Consider the following 22963-nt stretch of genomic DNA (forward strand, 5'->3'; position numbering starts at 1 on the left):
AGATATTATGCCTGCACAGGTAGACCGGAGTGTGTGTAGCAATAGACTTGTGCAGTTTTTTGGATAATCAATCAAAGAAAAATCAATTCTTTCGACTGACACCTGCTCGGGCATACCTGCACAGGTGGACCTCTCCGATAGACCGCAGCGTGTATGGTAGCCATTAGTCACGTGATATGCTAATATGCCAGGACAAGCACCTCATAGCAGGCCTTGTATAGTTATTCCCTTTGTAAATATTTTTATTAGAAAGGGGGACAGTCAACAACACTAATGGCAAACATTATTGATCACATGTCATATGGCATAAAATGGCGAAACATAAATTATTATTATTGAGTAATATTATTTTTTGTTTTGAGTTTTTGCCTCGATTTGCTCTTCGATCTAAAATAAATACATAATACCTTATTTACAGAGTTACTATTGGTATCTTATAAAAGTGTAGAGGAATGTAGGTTTCACTTATCTTATATCTTTAAACGAGCAATTATATATATAAATATATATATAATTGGAATCGCGGAATCGGCTCCAACGATTTTCTTGAAATTTAGTATATAGGGGGTTTCGAGGGCGATAACAGCTAGTACAGCTAGTTGCTATTAAAATGACATAAAAATATATTAAATTGGTTATTTTGTAAATGTACACTGACTAAAAGTAACTGAAAAGCATCATGTTACTAAACTACAATAGCCAAAGTAAAGCATGTCCCTAAATATTTGAATAAAAATACATATTAAAAATGCTTTTAAATACAAAATTCAAAAAAACATACATTCTATTTAAAATATAAAAATTTGAACTATCATTAATTTGTCTTTAAAACTCGATAAAAAATGCAAGGCATTGTTTGATTTATAAAAATATTTTGTACGATTTATAGTTGTCATAAAACATTTACTATGCTAGGCACAATACGGCATATCAGATCCATGCATACCAAAGTTGTACATAAAATAAATATGGGATGGTGGGATACTAGGGTTCAGATCATAAATAATCAACTCTTATAGCGGTTTTGTCGAAACAAGCTATTATCACAGTTTAAGAATATTATAACATCTTCATACAAAGAGGTTTGAAAGTGTGCATTTTAGAGGTATCCTATACGGTACGTGCCTGTGTGTGCAAGTACACATCCAAAATAATTACGCGTTGGTATTAATGTTTCTAATATTACAATACTTTGATATTATAAATATGCTCTGAACCTTATTTACCCCAACTAATTTCCCCATCCCCTATATTCTAAAATACTTTACCTTATAAATATTGCACTCACACAAACACACAAAGATCTATTTCACTGTTTTTCATTCATCATCATTATCCACAGCTATCTGGCTGATGTTGACGTAGTCGGGGTGTTGGGAGAAGACGTCAACTAGTTTGGCGAATGTCGGCCTGAGGTCCGCACTGTAGGTCCAGCAGTCGAGCATCACCTGGTAGATCTCGTCCGGACAGTTATCCGGACGTTTTAGTCTTTCGCCGTTCTCGATTAGCTGTATTGCCTGTAATATGAATTGTTGAAAATAATACTCATTGCCTAAAGATAAACATTTTCTAAAACCTACGCAATTTTAGTGCCATTTTAACGTCTATTTCGTTATGAAAGGGAAGGCATGATATTCTAAAAAAAAAAGATTAACAAAAACAATTTTATTTCCAAACGAGCTTTTGCCCGCGGCTTCGCTCACGTTAAGAAGTATTATTATATACAAACTTTCATCCCCTATTTTAACCCTTTGGAGGTGGAATTGATCAAAATCCTTTCTTAGCGGATGCCTACGTCATAATATCTACCTGCATGCCAAATTTTAATCCGAACGGTCCAGTGGTTTGGGCTGTGTGTTGATCTATCAACGATCACCATGTCAGTCAGTCTCCTTTGAGTTTTATATATATAGATAGATTGGTTCTACAGTCTACACCTTGGTCGCCAACATCGATCCACTAGCCTTAAACAGGTTAATAGATCAATATCGATATGGAATGACCACTACCGTCTCTATTCGCCGAGTACACCTTATAATAACGTCTGGTCTCTGAATTTTTTGTCAGGAGTTTATCTTTTAACATAAAATCTTGTCAGAAAACCCTTGAAACCAGACACAAATAAGTGAACGTATATATTACCTCAATGCCCCTCATATCTCCATACGGCTGCTGTCCGTACGAGAACATCTCCCACAGGGTCACCCCGTAGCTCCACACGTCGCTCGCGTGGCTGAAGGTGCCGTAGTTGTACGCCTCTGGCGCATACCACTTGATCGGCCACTTGCCGCCGCGGGACGCGCGATAGTACGAGCTGTCAGCTGACAGAGCCCGCGATAGACCAAAGTCGCTGATCTTCGCTTGGTGTCTGGAATGAAATATAAAGGTCAGACTCTTCATTTTATAAAGACGCAAAACTTTTTCAAGTGAAACTCATTTAGGCGCATTAAGAGTAAAATTGCCAAGCGTGAATCAGAACTAGAATTTAACAAAGTTTTTAAAGCAGTGACACTATAACGCGAAAGTGTGACAATGTTCACACGTTAACAAAGCACACCGACGTCGTGAAACGCGAAAAATCTACATATCAAAACAGGAATAGAGCGAGATGCAATATAAGGCATTGTCGTGTGGTGGATGAGATAGTAAATAGGTTTGCCGCTGTTTCGCGGTTCGCAGCGTCGATGTGCTGAAGGTGTTGAGCGGTGAAACTATTTTTCATTATGTAAGTACCGAGAAAAATGTAAGTGTCTAAACACACTATGTCGAAGTTCCGACTTCCGCGGCGGAAATTCCGCATGATTACGTCAGTAATGTCAAACGTATACAATACAACGTGACGGAATTTCGGCATGGTGATTGGTGTGTCATCGCCCATCGGTAATTTAAAATAAATTGCAGGCAGAATCAAGCCGAACTTCCGCCGCGGAAATTCGGCATAGTGTATTTAGACACTAAGGGAGATCGCAGACGACAGACGCCGCCCATACAGTCGGCATGCCGACTGTATGGGCGCCGCAGACTCGATCGCACAAAAAGTCTGTCGTCTGCGATCACCCTAAGGTTTCGCAAAACAATGTAAGGTTTCGGACCGATAATAATCGAATAACGTAGAACACATCTAGTCTTAATATAATATTGCAAAACCCCTCACATGCTAGCCAACAATACATATATTTCTGGACGCCAAATCACGATATACGAAGCGTCGCAACTCGACGTAGCGCATGCCGGCCGCCATCTGCCACGCCCACAGCCGCAGCTCGTGTGCACTCATCTCTACTCATTACGCGAGTAGCGAGCCCATTCGAAGGTATTATTAATATAATTTAATAACGCTCACCTGCTAGCCAACAGTATATTCCGTGCCGCCAAATCTCGATGGACGAAGCGGCGTCGCTCGAGGTAGCGCATGCCGGCCGCCACCTGCCACGCCCACAGCCGCAGCTCGTGCGCGCCGACCTCCGCCCGGTGCCGCGTCAGGTACGCCAGTAGCGAGCCCAAGGGTACTAGTTCTTGAACCATGGCGAGCGGGGGACCCTGGATAATATTAGAAGGTTAGGAAGCTAAAGATTAACCGTCGCACTTAGAGACGAGCTAATATTGAAGTTTAAATTTAGTTTGTTATTATTTTTAGCAATATTCCGCGAAAACAACTTCCACCTTTAAGTAAATGAGTGAGTGTACGCATAGGCATGCGTACAGCACCTCCCTCCTCCCACACTGCCTATGCGTACACTCGCATGCAAGAACTTGCAAACACCACCACCACACAAGCAATAATGTTGGCAAATCCGTGCAAGGCCCCTCACCACCATGCAGGTTGAAAACCTCGACGCGCGTTTCGCCCCAACACCGGAGCATCCTCAGGATGTGGACTCTACGAACAATGTCCGTTAAGTTAAGTTCGTAGAGTCCACATCCTGAGGATGCTCCGGTGTTGGGGCGAAACTCACTCATTTACTTAAAGGTGGAAGTTGTTTTCGCGGAATATTGCTAAAAATAATAACAAACTAAATTTAAACTATGGATTTCCGCAAAGTAACGCCTGATTCCATTAACTAATATTGAAGTTTAATCGTCATTAAATGTTTCTGTGTGCGGCCGTTGTATGTGCCTTTCCCAGACTGTCTGACTCTCTTTCTCAGCTAGAAACTCGCGACGATTGGAGTCGTGTTATGAATGCAGTATCTTGACAGCGACGGACACACACAAACTTACCAGGCACACGCCAATAATCCGCACGATGCATCTATGTCGCAGCGCCATCATGAGTTTGGCCTCAGCTAGGAACTCTCGGCGGTTAGCGTCGTGCTGTGCGTGCAGCGTCTTGACCGCGACGGGCGCGCCGGCATACAGCGCGCGGACCACCGATCCAAATTCGCCCTCGCCGATCACCGCACCCAGCGTTAACTCGTGGAGGGGAATGAACTCTAGAATGGAATGAATTTTTATGTTACGTTAGCTTATCCTCCATACAAATGGAGAATATATTACATTATGGGCACGAGCCCATAATGTAATATATGCGCAGTGAACATACTCAACAAAAATGTTATCTATGTTCGAAAGTAGGGTTGCCAGGCGTCGGGATCAAGTCGGACATAAATGAGAAATTCGCATTATGAGTACAAGCTTAAATAGTAATTAAAAAAAGCTTAAAGTTTTGTGCGTTTTGTGTGTTTTCCTGTATTTTATAACAATTTATTTTTCTGATTTTATTATTAACAAATTAAGAACTAATTACCTTGCAGCGTAGACAACTGGCCATCAGAATTAATTGATATTTCGTTGTAGTTCTCTGCTAGGGTAGCCACCATGTTGTTATTGACAGGCACTTTATACGTATCGTTGTCTGCTTCGTCGTTGTTATTCATACTGTCGTTGTTAAAGTCAGACGAGAACGACAGATTCCGCGCTAGTAGTTCGAACGAGGTGTTGTTTGGGCTTTGGTTGTCGTTGAGTATGTCGTGTTTCACCAGCGATAATGACTGATTCAGCGGTACTTTGCTCGGTGACTTCTTTGTTCGAGGCATTGTTGAGAACTGAAACAATGTAAATAATAAATATGTATTTAAAGATTACATTTCTACTACATTCTAAATCGACTTAACACTTTTAAGTTACAAATAAGGATATATTATTAAGTTGATTAATAAGTAAAAGAAATTAAGAACACCTTTTCGTGGTGTGCTGTGGTTCTCGGTTTAAAAATGTTTGATCATAACATTTTGTAGTTTCATTGTATAAAGACTGCATCAGTACAATATTGAAATTGTATTGTAAGATTTTTACATACTCGACCTACACAATACTAAATCTGACAACATAATCTTATATAATTGGAATCTCGGCTCCAACGATTTTCATGAAATTTAGTATACAGTGGGTTTCGGGGGCGATAAATCGATCTAGCTAGCTCGGTCAAATAGCTAGTATTATATGGAAATCAATACCTCTGGTAATGGCGGTTTGGGTTTAGGCGGCACGGGTGCGGTCAGTTTAGTGGGCAGTCCGTCTGGCACAGTGCTGTAGTGCTCTATTAACCTCTCCAGCGATTCCAGATACGGACCATCATCGATGAATAACCAGTCACCCTGAAAATATAAAAAAAAGGTTTCGTATGTTGGGTCCATATCACATGTCAACTCAGTTCGAGCGTTTTTACACCATTTTAGCCTTTAAAAAGACAGAAGACAAAACATATTTCGCGTGTCGACGCTTCCATATTTGCGATTGACAATATGATATTGTGTCGTACCGCTTCCTTGCGCTAGTGCAAGTCGATATGTAGTTTTACTAGCCTTTTACTTAGGCGCAGCGCAGACGACAGAATATCCGTGACGCACTTTTTAGTCCGTGGAAATAGAATCTATGCAATTATATGCAGTAACGCACACGACGCGCAGCGCACACGTGTTCGTTGCAGACGTGTGCGTTACTGCATATAATTGCATAGGTTCTATTTCCACGGACTAAAAAGTGCGTCACGGATAGTCTGTCGTCTGCGCTGCGCCTTACACTCACTCAGTTTTAAAACTATTTTTTTGTTTGCAGCAAAAAGAACTAAGTGAAAAGTCAAAATAGATAGTTACCTCTTTCCTAATAATAAAGTTGTATGGCGTGTTCTCACTGCGCATGGTCAGTACGTATGCCCCAGTGTTTCTCTCACTATACCGCACTAGGTACACCCCGTCAGACGCTTTGTCCTGTATATTATTCTGTTTGCAGTACTCCTCTAGAGTTTTGACTGCCTCCTCTCGGTTTAACGTGCCGTGATACCATAGACTCTTTGATGTGTTGGGCGGGCCGGGTTTGTGGTTTTCTGTAAAGAGGTTTTATATATAAAATATATACTTCTTAATGAAACAATCATTTTAGATCAATTAATTTCACTGATACTGTACTTCTCTGATGCGCTGAAAATGCCACTTGACAGAAAACATCAGTAACAAAATAAGATAATAATATGTCCTGTATGTTTATATTAGTGAGAGAGATGCATAAAATGCACAATATGGAATCATTTTGTTTATAGGTTACTGATAATTGATAAATAATCAAAATAAATAATAGTGGAAATAAAAAATATATTGTTAACTCTTAAGTGTACAAAATTACTTTTGACTATGTATTTACGTTATATACATAGTCAAAAGTAATTTTGTACATAACTATAATAATTTAAATCACATTTTAGGGGGTAAAGGGACTTACTTAACATGTGATAGCAGTCCGTATGTCCGTTGTGTTTGGCGAGCTGAGCGGGCGTGTCTTGTGATAACGTTCTCGGATGGGCAGGTGCTTTCAATTTGAGTAAAACCTGTTATGAAAATAAATACGTGCATTATGTACTATTGGAATCGTGTAGTATGCTTATGCACGATTCCAATAGCACGAGTTTATACTCTTGCTTAATCCTTCGCTACTTGTCTTTTCGCTTACGAGAATAGATATTACGTTTCCACAGCTACTCTACAGGCGCGAAATACATAATAAACTAGATGTCCCGCGCGGCTTCGCCCGCGAAAATTAGGGATTTTACAGAAACCGTACATTTTCCCATAAAAAATATTTCCCCCGTTTTTCCCACGTTATCCTGAGTTTCTTCGGTCGTATTGGTCTTAGCGTGATAATATAATATAACCTATAGTCTTACTCGATAAATGATCTATCTAACACTGAAATTAGTTTTTAAATCGGACCTGTAGTTCCTGAGATTGACGCGTTCAAGCAAACATACTCTTCAGGTTTATAATATTAGGTAGGTATAGATTTTTTTTAATTATCGCTTGACAAACTCGAGTCACGATCTAATAGACTATGAAATGGTATAATATTATGGTAGTGATGATGATGATGAATGTAATTTGCATAGTAGCATATGCTTTCTGTTCTTAAAACAACGCCGAAACTCCCAAACTTGTATCTATAAAGAATCAGGAGTTCTCTCAGCACCTTCCTAACCACGGTATACCAGGTATACCTCGGTGCAAAATCTTACTTCTTGGTAGCATATGCTTAGAATATTTCTCACGAAACCGAAGTCACCACATGTTTCCCTATAAGTTTTGAGGAGTTCCCTCGATTACTTATGGATCCTTCATCAGATCACCACTTTTGTGAATATAATACCAAATTGGGATGATACCCTATATACCAAAAGAAAAATTTTGAGAATCGGTTAACAAACGGCGGAGTAATCGTTGAATATAAGAAAACGAACATAACACCTCCCCCATTTTGAAAGTCGGTTAAAATTTTAGCCTATGTGTTATTCTGATGTATAAGCTATATTATTGTAAAGTTTCATTAAAATCCGTTCAGTAGTTTTTGTGTGAAAGAGTAACAAACATCCATACATCCACACATCCATACATCCAAACAAACTTTCGGCTTTATAATATTAGTAGGAAGTAGGATAATAATTGTAATGGTAGCTTAAGAGATAAGTAGTAATTTCAGTGATTTCTACAGGCACAACGATCAGACTATAGATTAGTAAATAGCCCCGGATTTATAAATAGGCCGTTATAGGCCACGGCTTAGGGGCGGCAGCGTCCATAGAGGCCCTACAGATTACATTTACGTACATGGGGCGGCGGAAACAAAGGCCTACTCTCATAAAAATATAAATTCGGCACTGATTAGTGGTCAATACTGATAATTAATATTACCTTTATACATTCAATGTGTCCTCTCTGTGCGGCGTCGTGTAGGGGCACTTTGCCGGTGGGCGCGTGCCTCATCTGATAGTTTGCGCTCCCTTTCGTTATCAACAGCTCTGTTGTTTTCGGCAAGTTGTTCTGGCATGTGTACTGAAAGAGACAAGATGAGATTGAGCCTAACATAAACTTCTAAAGGTAGCATTATTCGTATGTTTTTTTTATTTATTAAAATTAGGGGCAAAAGAGCGAACGGGTCACCTGATGAAAAGTAACTACCGTCGCCCATGGACACTCGAAACTGCCGGCATGATAAGAGGTAATGCTATTATGGAATTCGTTATGTTTCTGTTTACTTCATAATATCAAATTATAGTAATAAATATTTGAGGGACCTCAATCGTAAAGGGAAACACATGACTGTAACGGAAGAGGAAACAGATTAGGAATTGTCACAAAAATGTAATGTTATATCCTTGAGACCATATGCCGCAGATATTATGACTCATTATTAAAACGTTATTTGGGAGTCTCAATTAAATTGTTTAAATCCAACTACGCACATCTTGCCAGTCATGGATCAGGATGTAGTTTATACGTAAAGAGGTGACGAGCAGGCAGATAGACACTGAGGCCGAGCGCACGAGAGAAAGGGAGGCGCTCGACTCTAGAAGACGGCCCAGGCGAAGACGTCGCGCCCACAACGGCCACAACCTCCCGCCATAGATGGGGAGCTCAGGGTGACGGCAAGGGGAAGCCGTAACCTATTGCACCGAGCCCCCGCGAGAGTCGTGATGGGCAACGTGCTCCCGCGCATCGCGACAAAAGGAGAGGAATGACCTAGACAAGCCCGCACTGGGGCCTCTGTTCGGCCTGGGTGAGAGTAATCGCCCCTTTCGAAGAGGGGTCTGCCGACCACCAGACAGACGACCGCTGGTGGAGAAAACTTACATGCAACGGCGTATACCCGAAGGAGTCTCGTACATTAACAGGAGCTCCGCTCTCTATGAGTTTGAGTAGTATGTCGTTTTCTCCCTTCCTAGCGGCGATGTGTACCGCGGTCTGGCCATCCTGGTTCTTGGCGTCTCTACTCTTGTAGCCGCTAGCGAGGATCTGGGAGACGATGCTGCAGTTACCAGCTTCTGTTGCTCTATAAAAAAAGTCAGATAAGTAAATAGATTGTGAATGTAGAAGCCAGATAGCTTAACGGGTATGTTGGGCGTTTTTATATAAATGTTCAGGAGTTTTGAGCATTTATGGACATTTTGTCTATCTCGAATTGTGAAGCATTTGGACATAATAGTATGCTGTCTTCAACTCTTCAAGTCCCTTCAAGGGAATATTCTATAGAATACCTCTTCTTCCTAAGTAATGAAAAGATCCACACTGTATATTTTATTTTGCTCTATCTACTATACTGTCTTTTAAACTATTTTTTAAGTCTTGGAACTCCTTGTTTAAATATGCACGTCACAAAATACTATCGTCACAAAAATAAAAGGAAATCATCTTAATTCGATTCCGCGTCTGGCTTTGAAGGCTATCCATTAATATTCATGTAATAAAATATGAATTGGGGTTATTTTATTTTCTTGTGAGATTATATTTAAACAATGTATTCTGCGTTTTTACATTAGTCATATCAAATATTTTGAATATCTTCATACATCTGTTAGTACGGTGAATCATTGTTAGTGAATCATGTAATTACAATACAGCCTCCTTACGACCTACTGTTTGCTCGTTAAATTAGATTGTGAAGATCATTCAAGGTTGTTTTTTGTATCCATGCTAATTTTACGACAAATGAAAACATTCGGCGACGCGATTACGTAATGTTCGCTAACATCTTAATTCTGATACAACTCTGAAGTAGGTATCAGTAAAAGAAATTTAAAAATAAAATATTTGTTTAGGTATGTACTATGATTATAGGCCACGATAAACTACTACGTCGTAATCGCCACATGTATAATATCCTAAATCCTAATAAATGCGAAAGTATGCATACCTCAAACAGCTAAATCGATTTTGCTGGGTATGAAGTATAAAGTTACGTGGGTCACACTGAAAGTGTTTAGAACTAGCTAGTTAGAAACATTACTAATGAAAACTTTTTTTTAAATTACAATCATAGAACTCTTTGGTAACATAATCTAGTGTACTTATTACATTTATTTGTCATTTGTTTTGGTGAATTGGCGGCAAATCTAAAACTCTTGTTACACGTGAAAATGAACTTAACGCGAGAAAATTTTCAGTTAATGATTTTTTATGACTTTCGTTGTGGGATTACTCAATAACAAAGCTTTGATAGGCTGCTATTACCATTTCATAATGAAGCCCCATCTCGTGTCACTATTTACAATTGGTTTAACGAGTTTAAACGTGGACGTAGCAATCTCACTGATGATTCGCGTGAGGGACGTCCTTTAACAGCGACTACTGAAGTTAACATTAGTGTTGTGCGACGCATGATAGAGGGAGATAAAAGAGTGACCTACCAGCAGATACGGGCAAGCCTAGGCATTGCTATGAGTCAAGTTCAACAAATATTTCATGAACATTTAGGCGTCAGGAAGCTTTGTACCAGATGCATTCCCCATACTTCAATCGACGACCAGAAACGCCTTCGCATGGACTGGTGTCGCCAAATGTTAGATAAGTTCAACGGCGGTGACTCAAATGCTGTATTTGACAACCTTACAGGTGATGATAGCTGGATATATTGCTTTGAACCCGAAACCAAAAAACAATCAGCTCAAGGGGTGTTTCCTTTCGAGGTTTGGCCAACTAAGGTAAAGAAAGGAAGAAGTCAAGGCAAAAAGATGATTGCCTCATTATTTGGTCGGAAATGTAATTTTGCCACAGTTGTGCTAGAAGATGAAAGGACAGTTACTGCAAAATGGTATGCCAATCGCTGTGTGCCTGTCTACTTGGAAATATTTCGACAACAGCGCCCTCGAAGTGAACTCCTTCACCATAACAATGCTTCAGCGCACTCCACGAGACGGACTGTTGAAAATTTGACTATGGCACGTGTTGAGATATTGAGTCATACGCCATATAGTCCTGGCCTGACGTCCTGCGGCTTTAATTTATTCCCAAGAAATAAAGATAAAATTCGAGGTACTCGCTTTACGAGGCCTGAAGATGCGACGAAGGCGTACGAAAATGCCACAGAAGAGACCCCTAAGGAAGACTGGGCCCACTGCTTTTTTCGGTGATTCCATCGAATGTGACGATGTGTAGAGAGGAACGGAGATTACTTCTAAAAACAATAAAAGTATTGGCAACTTTCTACATTAAACCGTTTTTCATTTTCTAAACATTTTCAGTGTTACCTAGGTATATTAACTTTATGGTATGTCGAAGATACTTTCATCCCGGAAAAAAATAGTTCCCGTGCGATAAACGATTTTTGGCGCAACGGAGTGTGGACGTTTTCTATTTACTGCAATAAACACAATAGCTACAAATCAAGTGCCCCCTTGCGGGTGCACCCACTCCACTCACTCCTCATCCAAAATACCTACCTAAAATCGAACATGGCGCCTTCCCCTTCTATTTTTAAAGCCGCAAGTTTGGCGCGGTCTATATTAAGACTGGGTTGCACCAGCTAACTTTAACTTTAACTGTAAATTTAACTTTAACTACAGTGCAAAATGTCAAATCTTTGGTTAAAGTTAAATATGGCGTCCTTACCTCCGCTCATACGTGAATTTCTCCGGTTAAAGTTAAGGTTAAAGTTAAAGCTAAAGGACGCCATATTTAACTATAAAAATAACTTTGGTTAAACTTTAACCACGCCTCTGGTGCAACCCAACCTTAGTGAAGGTATAAAACCCATGAACATCAATCTTCACTAAATAACTACTTAAGTCTTAAGTAATCATTAAATGAATGCGGCCTACGAAATAATAAGGTATCGAAACCGTGAAATAGCCGTAAAAAGCGGTTCCGAATCATGGTCAGCGTCCACATTATTGATATTGGTCGTATACAGTGGAGCAGGAAGTCACAAATAAACCTGTCACTGCATACACATCACTTATGTGCAATAACCACAATATTTAAGGCCAGTCACCCCTTTTGTCCTCTCAGCCATCGATTACCATACTCGCATTTCAGAGTAGTGGTACATTTTTAATTTATTTCAGAGCCTTTAATAGATACTACATTTACCATTGGAAATTACTAAAATTTAATATTTTCTAGTGTTAACCAGGCAATGAGTAGACAGGTCAGCTGATGGTAAGCATAGCCGTCACCCAAGCACACACGTGCTCTAGTGATTAGAGTTCCTAGGGCTTCTAGGGGCCTCTATGGGCCTGGGAATGTCTCCAAATGGATATGAATATAATTTCACATCTCGAAATTCCCTTCCACAGGTAGTATCATTTGCGCGCACACCACGTGCGACGGCCTGTGGGCTGCGATGTATAATATTATACTAGATGACACCCGCAACTCAAAAACCGGGATAAAAACTACCCCATGTCCTTTCCTGAGACTCAGAGTATCTCCATGCCAAATTTCAGTAAAATCGGTTCAGCGGTTTGAGCGTGAAGAGGTAACAGACAGACAGATGGACAGGCAGAGGGACGGACGGACAGACAGACAGACAGAAACACTTTCGAATTTATAATATTAGCATGGATTCTGGGTATGAGAATCATGGTCCTTCCCCATCACGCAACATGTTAATATGATATTATCAATGAAGACAATTTATGTTGTATGACTACGATCAAACAATACGACGCGACTCAATCACTTGAGCTCGAGTAAGAAAAATTAAGGGCAATTTGCGTCTCCCTAATAGAACTTCCTCCTTCAAAAGCTATTAGCTTTGTGACGATAGTAGTCATCATCACATTCCTCGTGTACACTGTACAGTCGCGGACACACGCGGTGTACCATTAAGGTGACGCCGCGTTGAAGTAAAAATCGTTTTGGATATGTTTTTTTTTTTTTTTTATGAAATAAGGGGGCAAACGAGCCAACGGGTCACCTGATGGAAAGCAACTTCTGCCGCCGGCCTTTTAAGAGGGAATAGGGTAATAGGGGAGGGTAGGGAAGGGAAGGGAAGGGAATAGTTGAGGGTAGGGTAGGGGATTGGGCCTCCGGTAAAGTCACTCACTCGGCGAAACACAGCGCAAGCGCTGTTTCACGCCGGTTTTCTGTGAGAACGTGGTATTTATCCGGTCGAGCCGGCCCATTCGTGCCGAAGCATGGCTCTCCCATATTAGATTGCTTGTTTCGGCCTCACATATCTAAAACAAGACATGGAACAGCAAGAAATGGAAAGGGCGTAAGCGACAAAGTAGGTTTTATCACGTAATTTAAAAACCATAAATATATTTTTTTAATAAGCTATCCATTTTTGAAAAAATATCCGTGAACGCGAAAAAACTCAATAGCGGACAGTATGTCGGCCAAAATCTTCATACCCCTTTTGGAAGCTTAAATCACTCTCCTCTGTTGGCAAAATTAGAATCCCTGTTTTATAGAGGTCTTTTTGATTAATTATTGTGTGTTATAAAAGTTGACCAATCGTGTTATGCTATGGGTAATTCAAAGATAAAGACATGATGAATACTGACAATGAACTTTAATTTCTTAGCTTTAGTCATTGTTGAGAAAAATCGATATCGCTGCAGCCAAATTATCAAGGCGTCACCTTAATGGACGTTATTTTGTTGGTACTTGGCAATAAGGTTTAAGCCCGGCCGCACATTGTCCGAAATTTCTGATCAGAAACAGTTGAACATCCGCGCTGTCTCTTACATTTTGTACTGAGCCGAGTGAGCTCGAACTCGCCGGAAGGATATTTCGGATAGTGTGCGGGGTGGTGGTCCGGCGAAATTCAACTGTTTCTGATCAGAATTCGGACAATGTGCGGCCGGGCTAAAACATAAAAGTGAACCCTCAGTGCCCAAGACTACTGTATATAGTTTTTTAAATCACAACTTTAACAATTGTAGAAAGTATGCTTTCTATATGATAAATCTATCCATACTTATTATAAATGCGAAAGTGTGTCTGTTTGGCTGTTACCACTTCACGCCCAAACCTCTGAACCTGAAATTTGGTATAGAGATACTTTAAGTCCGGGAAAGTGCATAGGATGCTTTTTATCCCGGAAAAATGTACGGTTCTATAATAAGAAATGAAAACCGGCGTGAAACAGCGCTCGCGCTGTGTTTCGCCGAGTGAGTGAGTTTACCGGAGGCCTAATCTCCTACCCTATTCCCTTCCCTAACCTCCCCTATTCCTTTCCCTTCCCATCCCTACCCTCTCCTATTACCCTATTCTTTCTTAAAAGGTCGGCAACGCACCTGCAGAATCAAAAGATGCTGCGAGTGTCCATGGGCGACGGAAGTTGCTTTCCATCAGGTGACCCGTTTGCTCGTTTGCCCCCTTATTAAAAAAAAAAAAAGACTTTTAGCGCAATGGAGTTGCGGACGTCATCAATTATTAGTACATGACGGCCCTAAGGTCGAAATTCAATCATGAATCCATTTTAATAGTACTATTTGCTCTCAGACTTGCAATTTGAATAGTAAATTTTTGCCAATATAATAAATGACAGAAACATTGCACACATGGATCTTTGGCCACACATATGGACTGAACTTAATTTTATAATAATTAATGTTATTGAACTATGTAATTGGTATAAAACTCATATTATGTTCAACAATATGACAGATTCTACCTTGCATGCACATAAACTTTAAGGGTGGGTTGTAGTTATAGTTACAGTTATAGTTAAAGTAAGTTGGTTACTTTAACTATAACTGTAACTATAACTACAATGCAAAATGTCAAATCTTTGGTTAAAGTAAAAAATTGACGCCATATTTAACCATAACCTTGAGCTCGACAAGGCTTTAAATTAACGTGGCGAAAAAAGGAACTAACGCTGTCATCATACAAAAACGCCATTTTTGACAGTTCTCCTTTACCAGCAGCGCCCCCGCCCACATTCATTTATAGCCTTGTCGGACCAGCTGTCATCTGTCAAATTCTAAGTTAAGGTTAAAGTTAGCCTTAACTATAACCATAACTTTAACTTAACCACGCCTCTGGTGCAACCATAAAGTTAATATACCTAGCGGAATAGAGCAACAATCTCGAACTGTCAAACGAAACCAAAATTGGTCTTCATCTGTGTGAAAAATGTGTACATATACACTTACCCAAGCATGATTGAACATGAATTCTATGAGATTAAATTGTCAACGTGCGGCACGCGTGCCGACTGGACGTCAAAAAATAGTGCTGCTGTCATGTATCATTACATCTCTTTTTACCACGCAGTGTTGCTGATAGTGACATCTCTCTTGCTCAGGCCTTTGTTTCTCTATTCCGCTAGGTATATTAACTTTATGGGTGCAACCCACCCTTACTGTAGCAAATTATTGTAATATTATATATATTATGTAATATGTACCATTGAGGAAATAGATTCCTAGGCAGTTGACGGACCTACGTCATTTGGTCGTCTTAAGTCAATTTAATGTTAGCTGTGATCAGTAGCATGGGTTTAACTTAACGCAATCAAATTACTTAGGTCCGCCATCTGCCCAGGAATCAACTTCTCTGATAGTACCTACATTCGTAAAAACATGTTTTGATTCAAAAACTAAGTTCAGTATAAAGCTACAATACAATGCTACAAATTTAAGAATGAAATTTCACTTTAAGTATTAATTTTTCCTTACATTTATTTGTGAATAAAAGAGTGAGAAAAATAATTTAAGGGGTCTATGAAAACGTCTTGTAAATAGGTCAATAGTTTACTCACCGATGCAGCAAGTTTGTGGTGCCTTGTGTTCGCGATTCATGCGGTGGCGGGTTTCCCTTGCACACCACAGACAGTCTCGTAGCCAGGCCATTGGAGTCACCTCGGTAATGTTGTATCAATGTGTCCAAGCCATGGACTGTAGTATGTTCCTCAATCGAGAAGAATGCGTCTTCTCCATGTCTTCTTATTTGATAATGCACTACTTCACCCTACAAGAAATTCAAACTTAAAAATAAAGGTAAATCTGTATCTACCTATTAAGTTTTAAACATACTACTTTTATCAATTCAGTATAAAATACATACAAAGTAAAATGTCATTATGCTAGGCTAATTTGGTTATTAATTGTCGAGTTGCAAAATATTTGCGCTCTATTACAAATACTTATTTGCTTACAAAGCATTGATATTATTGGTTAAGTGTTTCAATATTTACATTGACCACTGTAATTATTATATTTTAACCTAATAATTAAACATATTAAACATAATTTGACCTAAAATTTGTAGAAAACATTATAGTCATGAAAATCCTAGTTGTAATATGAGTTGATGTATTGAGGTTAAGTCAATTTGGATTAGGTTTTACCTGATGTAGAACTGATAATACAAAGTCTCCCGGCGACGTATTACTTTCCCGTACCAAGAAAACACCATCTTCACCTTCTGCAAAACAATTTTACTACATTGTTTATCACATTCTTATTAGAGTTAGTGATTTGCAATTGTATATAATGTATACCTTCTTTGAGAAGTCTTTCCGCAGTTTCTCTAGATATTTTTCCATGAAACCAGTTTACGTTGTCTTCTCTATTCATTCTCAACAAAAAAGAGTTTGTCTGAAAAGTTAAACCTGTTCAACGAGTGTCACATTCACAGATGATTTAACTTTTTATCAACATCCTTTGAATAGATAATTTTGTATAATCAGCACATTTCACCAAAGAAAACCCATTTGAGTATCACTCTGGATATGAAATACTTATATAGTAAAACAAACTTTGGAAGAAAACAAAAGAACTTTGTAATTTGTTTGTACTTTGTCGAAAACTGAGTAGCCAAATGTCAAAATACAAACTTCAAACTTGTCGAAGTTTCTAACATTAGAGTGGGATGGTTGCTTCTTTTCGTTACTTTATTAATTTTCTGTTTCTTTCTATCTTATAGCAAAAGGAATGTAATAGCGTGTCAATTTAGGGACGCTATAAAATAGTATCTTCTATCGCATTTTAACTTTATATTGACAGCTATGACAAAAAGGGATAGATATAGTAGAGCATACATTTTACGCTTCTTGCGTATTACGTAGAGACTGGAACGTCAAAATATGTTTTATTTCGTGGACGATAAAAATAACTTACATGCAAAAATTAATAATAATAATATTATGGCTTACATCGAAACTTTGTAATTATTTAGTACAAACATAATTTCTTACCTTCAATAATATGAATGACGTCATGGTTGTTATCATTCCAACTTCCCAATTTTTTTATACAAATTTATATGGGTGCAAAGAACTGCTTATTTATATTTTATACGCTTCTTATTACTACACATTTTATCATTTTCACGTAATATTCCAAAGAAATACAATAATTTCGCAGAGAATTAGTTGTGAGCGGTGTGCGCGAAGCGAGCAACCGGCAGACAGGCGCGGTATCCCCAACTCTGCCTTCCAACGAATGACTCATAGCAAGGTCAATTCCGAGAAATGAATCACCAGCGCACTCAGTTCAGCAATGCCATATAATGTAGTACGCATTCCCTCGCAACATATTACATTTTGTAAATAAAACATAATGGAGTATAGATACCTAATAATTAGGTAGATACCTATGTAGGTATCTACCTTTAGTATTTAGAGTCAGTTATAGACTGTGTAGGCATGTGCCTACACAGTCTATAACTGACTCTACCATGGCTATGTTTACATACCTAGGTAAAAGGCATGAACTCGAAAATAATAGGTATAACGTAGCGAATAGCGATACACTAAAGATAGAGTAATACAATATGTGTAAGATTACTGGATTAAGTATGAAAATCTAAATAATTTGCCTTGTATCTCAAGAATTTGGAACTCTACATAAAACGTAAAGTACCATACAGAAATATACAAACGCATTCTTACAAAGTCCGGGCTACGAAATGATAAGCATCTTCTTGTTATTTAGACTTAAGACCATCTACTTTTAACCTTTTTTGCTATGAGGTTTCCAAACATGTAGGGCGAGTAGTGCAGCCGTAGAGCTGCGCCGTGTTTAGAAAGTAACATAAGTGCATGGTGTCTAACGAGCATTGGCAAACCAGTTCCCAGGTTTGTTTACCCTCAACTGTTTATTTACTTTCATTCGTCTGCTATAACCTGTCCGCAAGGCCCTTCGGTCTATACTTTGAGATCTAAAGACTTCGGAGTCTACGAGCGTCCTTAATTCTTATGTCATCGGCATAGAGGTCCTGTTAGAGTCTAAATAATTCTGAACAGCTGTGTAGATCAGCACTAATTTTTGTTAGGTTTTATATTATGTTTTGTTTCTGCCTTGTCTTAGAAATTCCCATTAGGTAGGTACCTATTTTCGCTCTATCTTTCGCATTAGATACCTATAATAGCATAGATGCTATTACCAAATTTTATTCTTTGCTCTAGTACTTTAATGGCACTAGTCCGAGCCACATCCATACCTAAAGCTAATTAAACGCGATAATCAAAACCTTACGCTTTTGAACAAAGATAGGTTACACATAATATTATATTTGTATCCCGAAAAAACTATATTTATATTATGGCCTACGTATATTAAGATTATTAAGTTTTATATCCTGGAAATTCCTATTGGAACGAAATTGCGGGCTACATCTAGTAAGTAAATCATAAGTTCAATGTTCGATTTAGCTGCGCTTATCAGTTTGTTTGGTATCAACTCAGAACTCTAATGGTAAGTAGATAACATAACAACGGTATTCGTTTTATCTATTCCATTTTAGCAAGCCTAAATAGTTCTCTATCGATCTAGTCTGTTCTCCATGAGGTGATGATGATGAAGCATGAAGCATGTCGTCAAGGCAGCCATGGTCGCGGGGATTGCGTACAGCACTGACTCACTGCTTTCTACCGATCGCTGCCAGCGGTCAATGACATTTGCGATTTTATTTGGAGTTTTTTTTCGAACCTAAATTACTATTATGACGCATAGACTAAAAACGAACTATTAATCATAACGCCTATTGTAATCGAACTGTTCAATGTTTTGTAGAGTTACATTATACCGTAGAAAAATCGTGAGAACAACCGCGTTTAGAAAATTATCGATATTGAAAGATCCATGATTTCTGTTGACTTGTACTTGGTAATACCGAATACGGTACTTACCAAATTTTTATAATTTTATAATATTATAAAATATTATTATAGCAGCAAATATAGGTAATAATCAGCATAACTAATTATTTAATACTTACGTCATAATTTGAATACGGTAATTTTTTGGTCCTAAACTATCTCATATACCTAGATAGTTAGTACCTACTACATCTCTACTATAAAGGAATCCTATCCTATACCTAGGTATCTAGATTTAGGAGCACCAGTTTTCTGGTAGTAGGGATGATAATAATTATGTTAATATTCATAAAGCATACTTATATAAATATTATAGTAACTTCTAAAGTAAATGTTGACCGCGCCTTCGTCAAAGAAAATACTCAAGAACAATATTTTCCCGCGATAAAACACTTTAACAAAGTGCCAAGTGCCAATATGCCTTTTATATTTTTCTTACAATTTTTAGATTCAGCTATCTTACGGGGATAAATTCGGTAATTTCCTGTAAGTATATAAAAAAAAAGTAAAAAAAAAACTCTGGTTACTATAGTACCAAACGTGGTTTTTGTAGGGCCCGTTACGTAGACGTTCTAATAAGACGCAATTCGACAGATTTGGCTCTGAGTCATCCGCATAGTCCATACTCCATAGACGTAAATAGCTACAAAATGAAACGCGAGGAAAGCTTCGGCTTTGGCTTCGGCAGCATTCGGCCTAAATAAATAAAAAAACGACCTTCACATCTGATTGTAGTTCCACTTGAAGCCGAAGGCTCGCTAAAGGTTCGTTCCCAGAAAACAATAAAATCGGCCAAGTGCGAGTTGGACTCGCCCATGAAGGATTTCGCAGCAGCAATAAGGTTTATTGGTAAAAAAGTCTAAACTTCTAAAGTAGCCATAAGGTTACTTTAGAAGTTTACACTTACTTTAGAAGTTAGTGGGGAGGGGGGGGGGGGGGTTGGGGGGGGGGCACACATTTTACCACTTTGGAAGAGTCTCTCTCGCAAACTATTCAAGTAACAAGTTACAAAAAAAATTGTACACTTAATCACAATTAGTTGCAATTTTTTTGCCTCACAATCTTTTTGTAAGACGTACCTATAGCTTCCGAGATATCGCAAAAATAGTGTTGTCACCCCTTTTTGACGACCCCACAAACTTGAGGTTAAGCTTCTCATAACCCGCCCCCCTACATGTATCAAAAATATAATTGCGTTCTCTAATAAATGCCATATTCGGTCCTTATAAATTATTGTAACATTTCAATGGACTACTAATTTTACTTAGGTACCTAGGTATGACTACCTATGTATTATGTAAAATTCTCATACCGTGTTTTAAGTTCTAAATGTTATTGTTGCATTTTGCAAAGCTCTTTCGAAAGGGTGGAACCGATTTTGACGAAATTTGGTGTGTTTATCGTGTCCGATACATGGGTTATTTGAATTCGCTTGAGTTTAGTGTTTATGTTTTAAGTGCCTTATAATGAATAATAGCAATAACAGTCGTTACAGCTTAAACATAAAATTCAGGCGTGTAGTATTTAAAGATCTGTGTGTACTGTGTAGTGTTCACAATACACTGTACAGGGTACATAGTACCATCGAGGAAATTGATTCATAGGCAGTTGACAGACCCACGTCACTTGGTCGAATCATGTCAATTCAATGTTAATTGTGATAATCAGTCGGCTAGGTGAGACATAACGCGACCAAAATATTACGTAGGTACCCTACAATCTACATACATATATCTGCTTCTTGATATTAAATAATTAATTTAGAAATATGGAAACATGAAAACAATAATATCAGTTAGTGCAATAAAAGTTAATAAGGCAATAAAAATGCTCCTTTAACATGGCAAACTTTTATTTTCGAATAAATAGGTATACAAAAGAGATTTTGTTAGCAGTCAGTTAGTAGGCCGACAAAAGTGCTAGTAATACTTAAATATTCAAGCTTTTAAAAGATTTTTTATACCAAATATGTTTCTATAAAATCTTATAAAATAACATGTCTTTAAACAAAGTATTATATAATTGAATTAGTATCTATAACTTCCTAATCAATAATAATTAGGTTTGTTATTTTTCTTTGTGCCTATTTACAACATTTTTAAACTTTGAGTATTGAGTAGTAATTTTATTAAGATGCCGTTATAAGCATAATATGTTGCGTATCTTAAATAAATAATACAGATTACTCGTTTTCATGTAACGTAACTTATCATAGGTATTAAAAAACTATTTTATATTTATTTACAACTTACAAACTAATTCATAATAATAAGTCAGGTCCTAAAACAATTTATATAATCTAGAGCAGAACTTCCTTCACTTTTATCCACGGGCTTCTAGAAAGAAGAAATCCATATTTCTTCTATACTGTTTTATTCTGCCTAAAAACGGAAACATCAACAACGCTGTTGAAAAGGTAAACCCCTGACAAAAAAATCATTTAGGTACAACCTGTACATATCCCGCCTGCACTGGTTCATGGAGGTCCAGGACGTCGTGGACTACATCCAGAAGAAGATAACACTGCGCCTGAGGGTCGAGCGTCTGCAGTCTCGCCACAAGGTTAACTTTAGCTCCTTTGTGGTGAGAGTACCGACGAATCTTCTGTCGACTTTCGAGGCGCCGGAGTTCTGGCCGATGGATGTATTTTATCGGAGGTTCCGGGGGAGACTCCGGAACGAAGCGAGTCACGTTGCCGGCAAAATGTGACAGTGTTAGTTTTTAAGTATATATAAAATATGTATGTTAGTTTTAAGGTATTTATTATATAATTATATGTATGTTAGATTTAAGGTATTTGTTATAATATGGGCCTCTGATGCCTGAATTAAATGATTTGATTTGAAATACAATGTATTTCTTTACTACAAAGTGGCGAATATAAAATTGATAGCATTATAGGCGACCAAAATAAGCGTGGTTTAAATTAAGATCAAAATAATTGAAAGGAGGAGGTCATAGAATTAACACTTGCATTGTCTTAAAACACCAATTTTATAAGTCTAACAAAAAAAATCCCATAAGGGCTTTGACCCAAAATCTTAGGAAGCACTGATCTAGAATATAAAACTACGTGTACATGAAGTAGAATATTAGGTTACCTACCTAATATCTATAGCTTATGATATTTTTCGTTGCTAAAAAAACTAGCGTTGCATTTGAAGAAACTAATACAAAACGTTAAAAAATTTGAAACTTAGAAGAGATTAATCTTAGCAATTATTAGGTACGTACATTTTTTTTCAGTTCCGGATATTATTGATTTTGAATTACCTAACTAAAGCAGATAATAATAATTCTTATCACAGCTAATAAAATTATAATTACACAAACTACCAATTCAGATCAAATAGGCACGAAAATCAACAAGTAACAATTAGTAAAATATTTACAATACTTATAAATTATAACTTAAGTATAGAATTAAAGGCGAGAAATATTTAAATACCTATCGTATTGGTATTAGCACCGATTTATAAATCTACTTGCTATAAATCATGAATAAAAAAAACTTTACAAGCAATATGGAGTTATGGACGCAATACAATAGTAATACAATAGAAATAGAGTCTTACTAACTTGTAGAAAATAAATTTACCAATAATGAGAAACTTCAAATTTCACATAAAGTATTCCCCACACG

General features: G+C 37.9%; 1 protein-coding gene across 1 annotated transcript; it reads right to left on the bottom strand.

Annotated features, from left to right (window-relative positions):
- Positions 1 to 257: 257 nt before the first annotated feature.
- On the bottom strand, positions 258 to 17647 carry LOC121730482 (tyrosine-protein kinase Shark). The gene is made up of 15 exons (XM_042119532.1): positions 17416 to 17647; positions 16720 to 16816; positions 16567 to 16643; positions 15979 to 16187; positions 9117 to 9315; positions 8178 to 8318; positions 6718 to 6823; positions 6096 to 6325; positions 5457 to 5597; positions 4748 to 5045; positions 4222 to 4433; positions 3344 to 3540; positions 2143 to 2368; positions 585 to 1517; positions 258 to 469 (listed from the first exon to the last, which is right to left on the bottom strand). The coding sequence occupies exons 1-14, from the start codon at positions 17449 to 17451 to the stop codon at positions 1320 to 1322; spliced, it is 2367 nt and encodes a 788-aa protein (XP_041975466.1). The 5' UTR covers positions 17452 to 17647; the 3' UTR covers positions 258 to 469; positions 585 to 1319.
- Between the last annotated feature and the right edge of the window lie 5316 nt (positions 17648 to 22963).

This window comes from Aricia agestis, chromosome 9 (assembly GCF_905147365.1).
Source record: "Aricia agestis chromosome 9, ilAriAges1.1, whole genome shotgun sequence".
Lineage (NCBI taxonomy): Eukaryota > Metazoa > Arthropoda > Insecta > Lepidoptera > Lycaenidae > Aricia > Aricia agestis.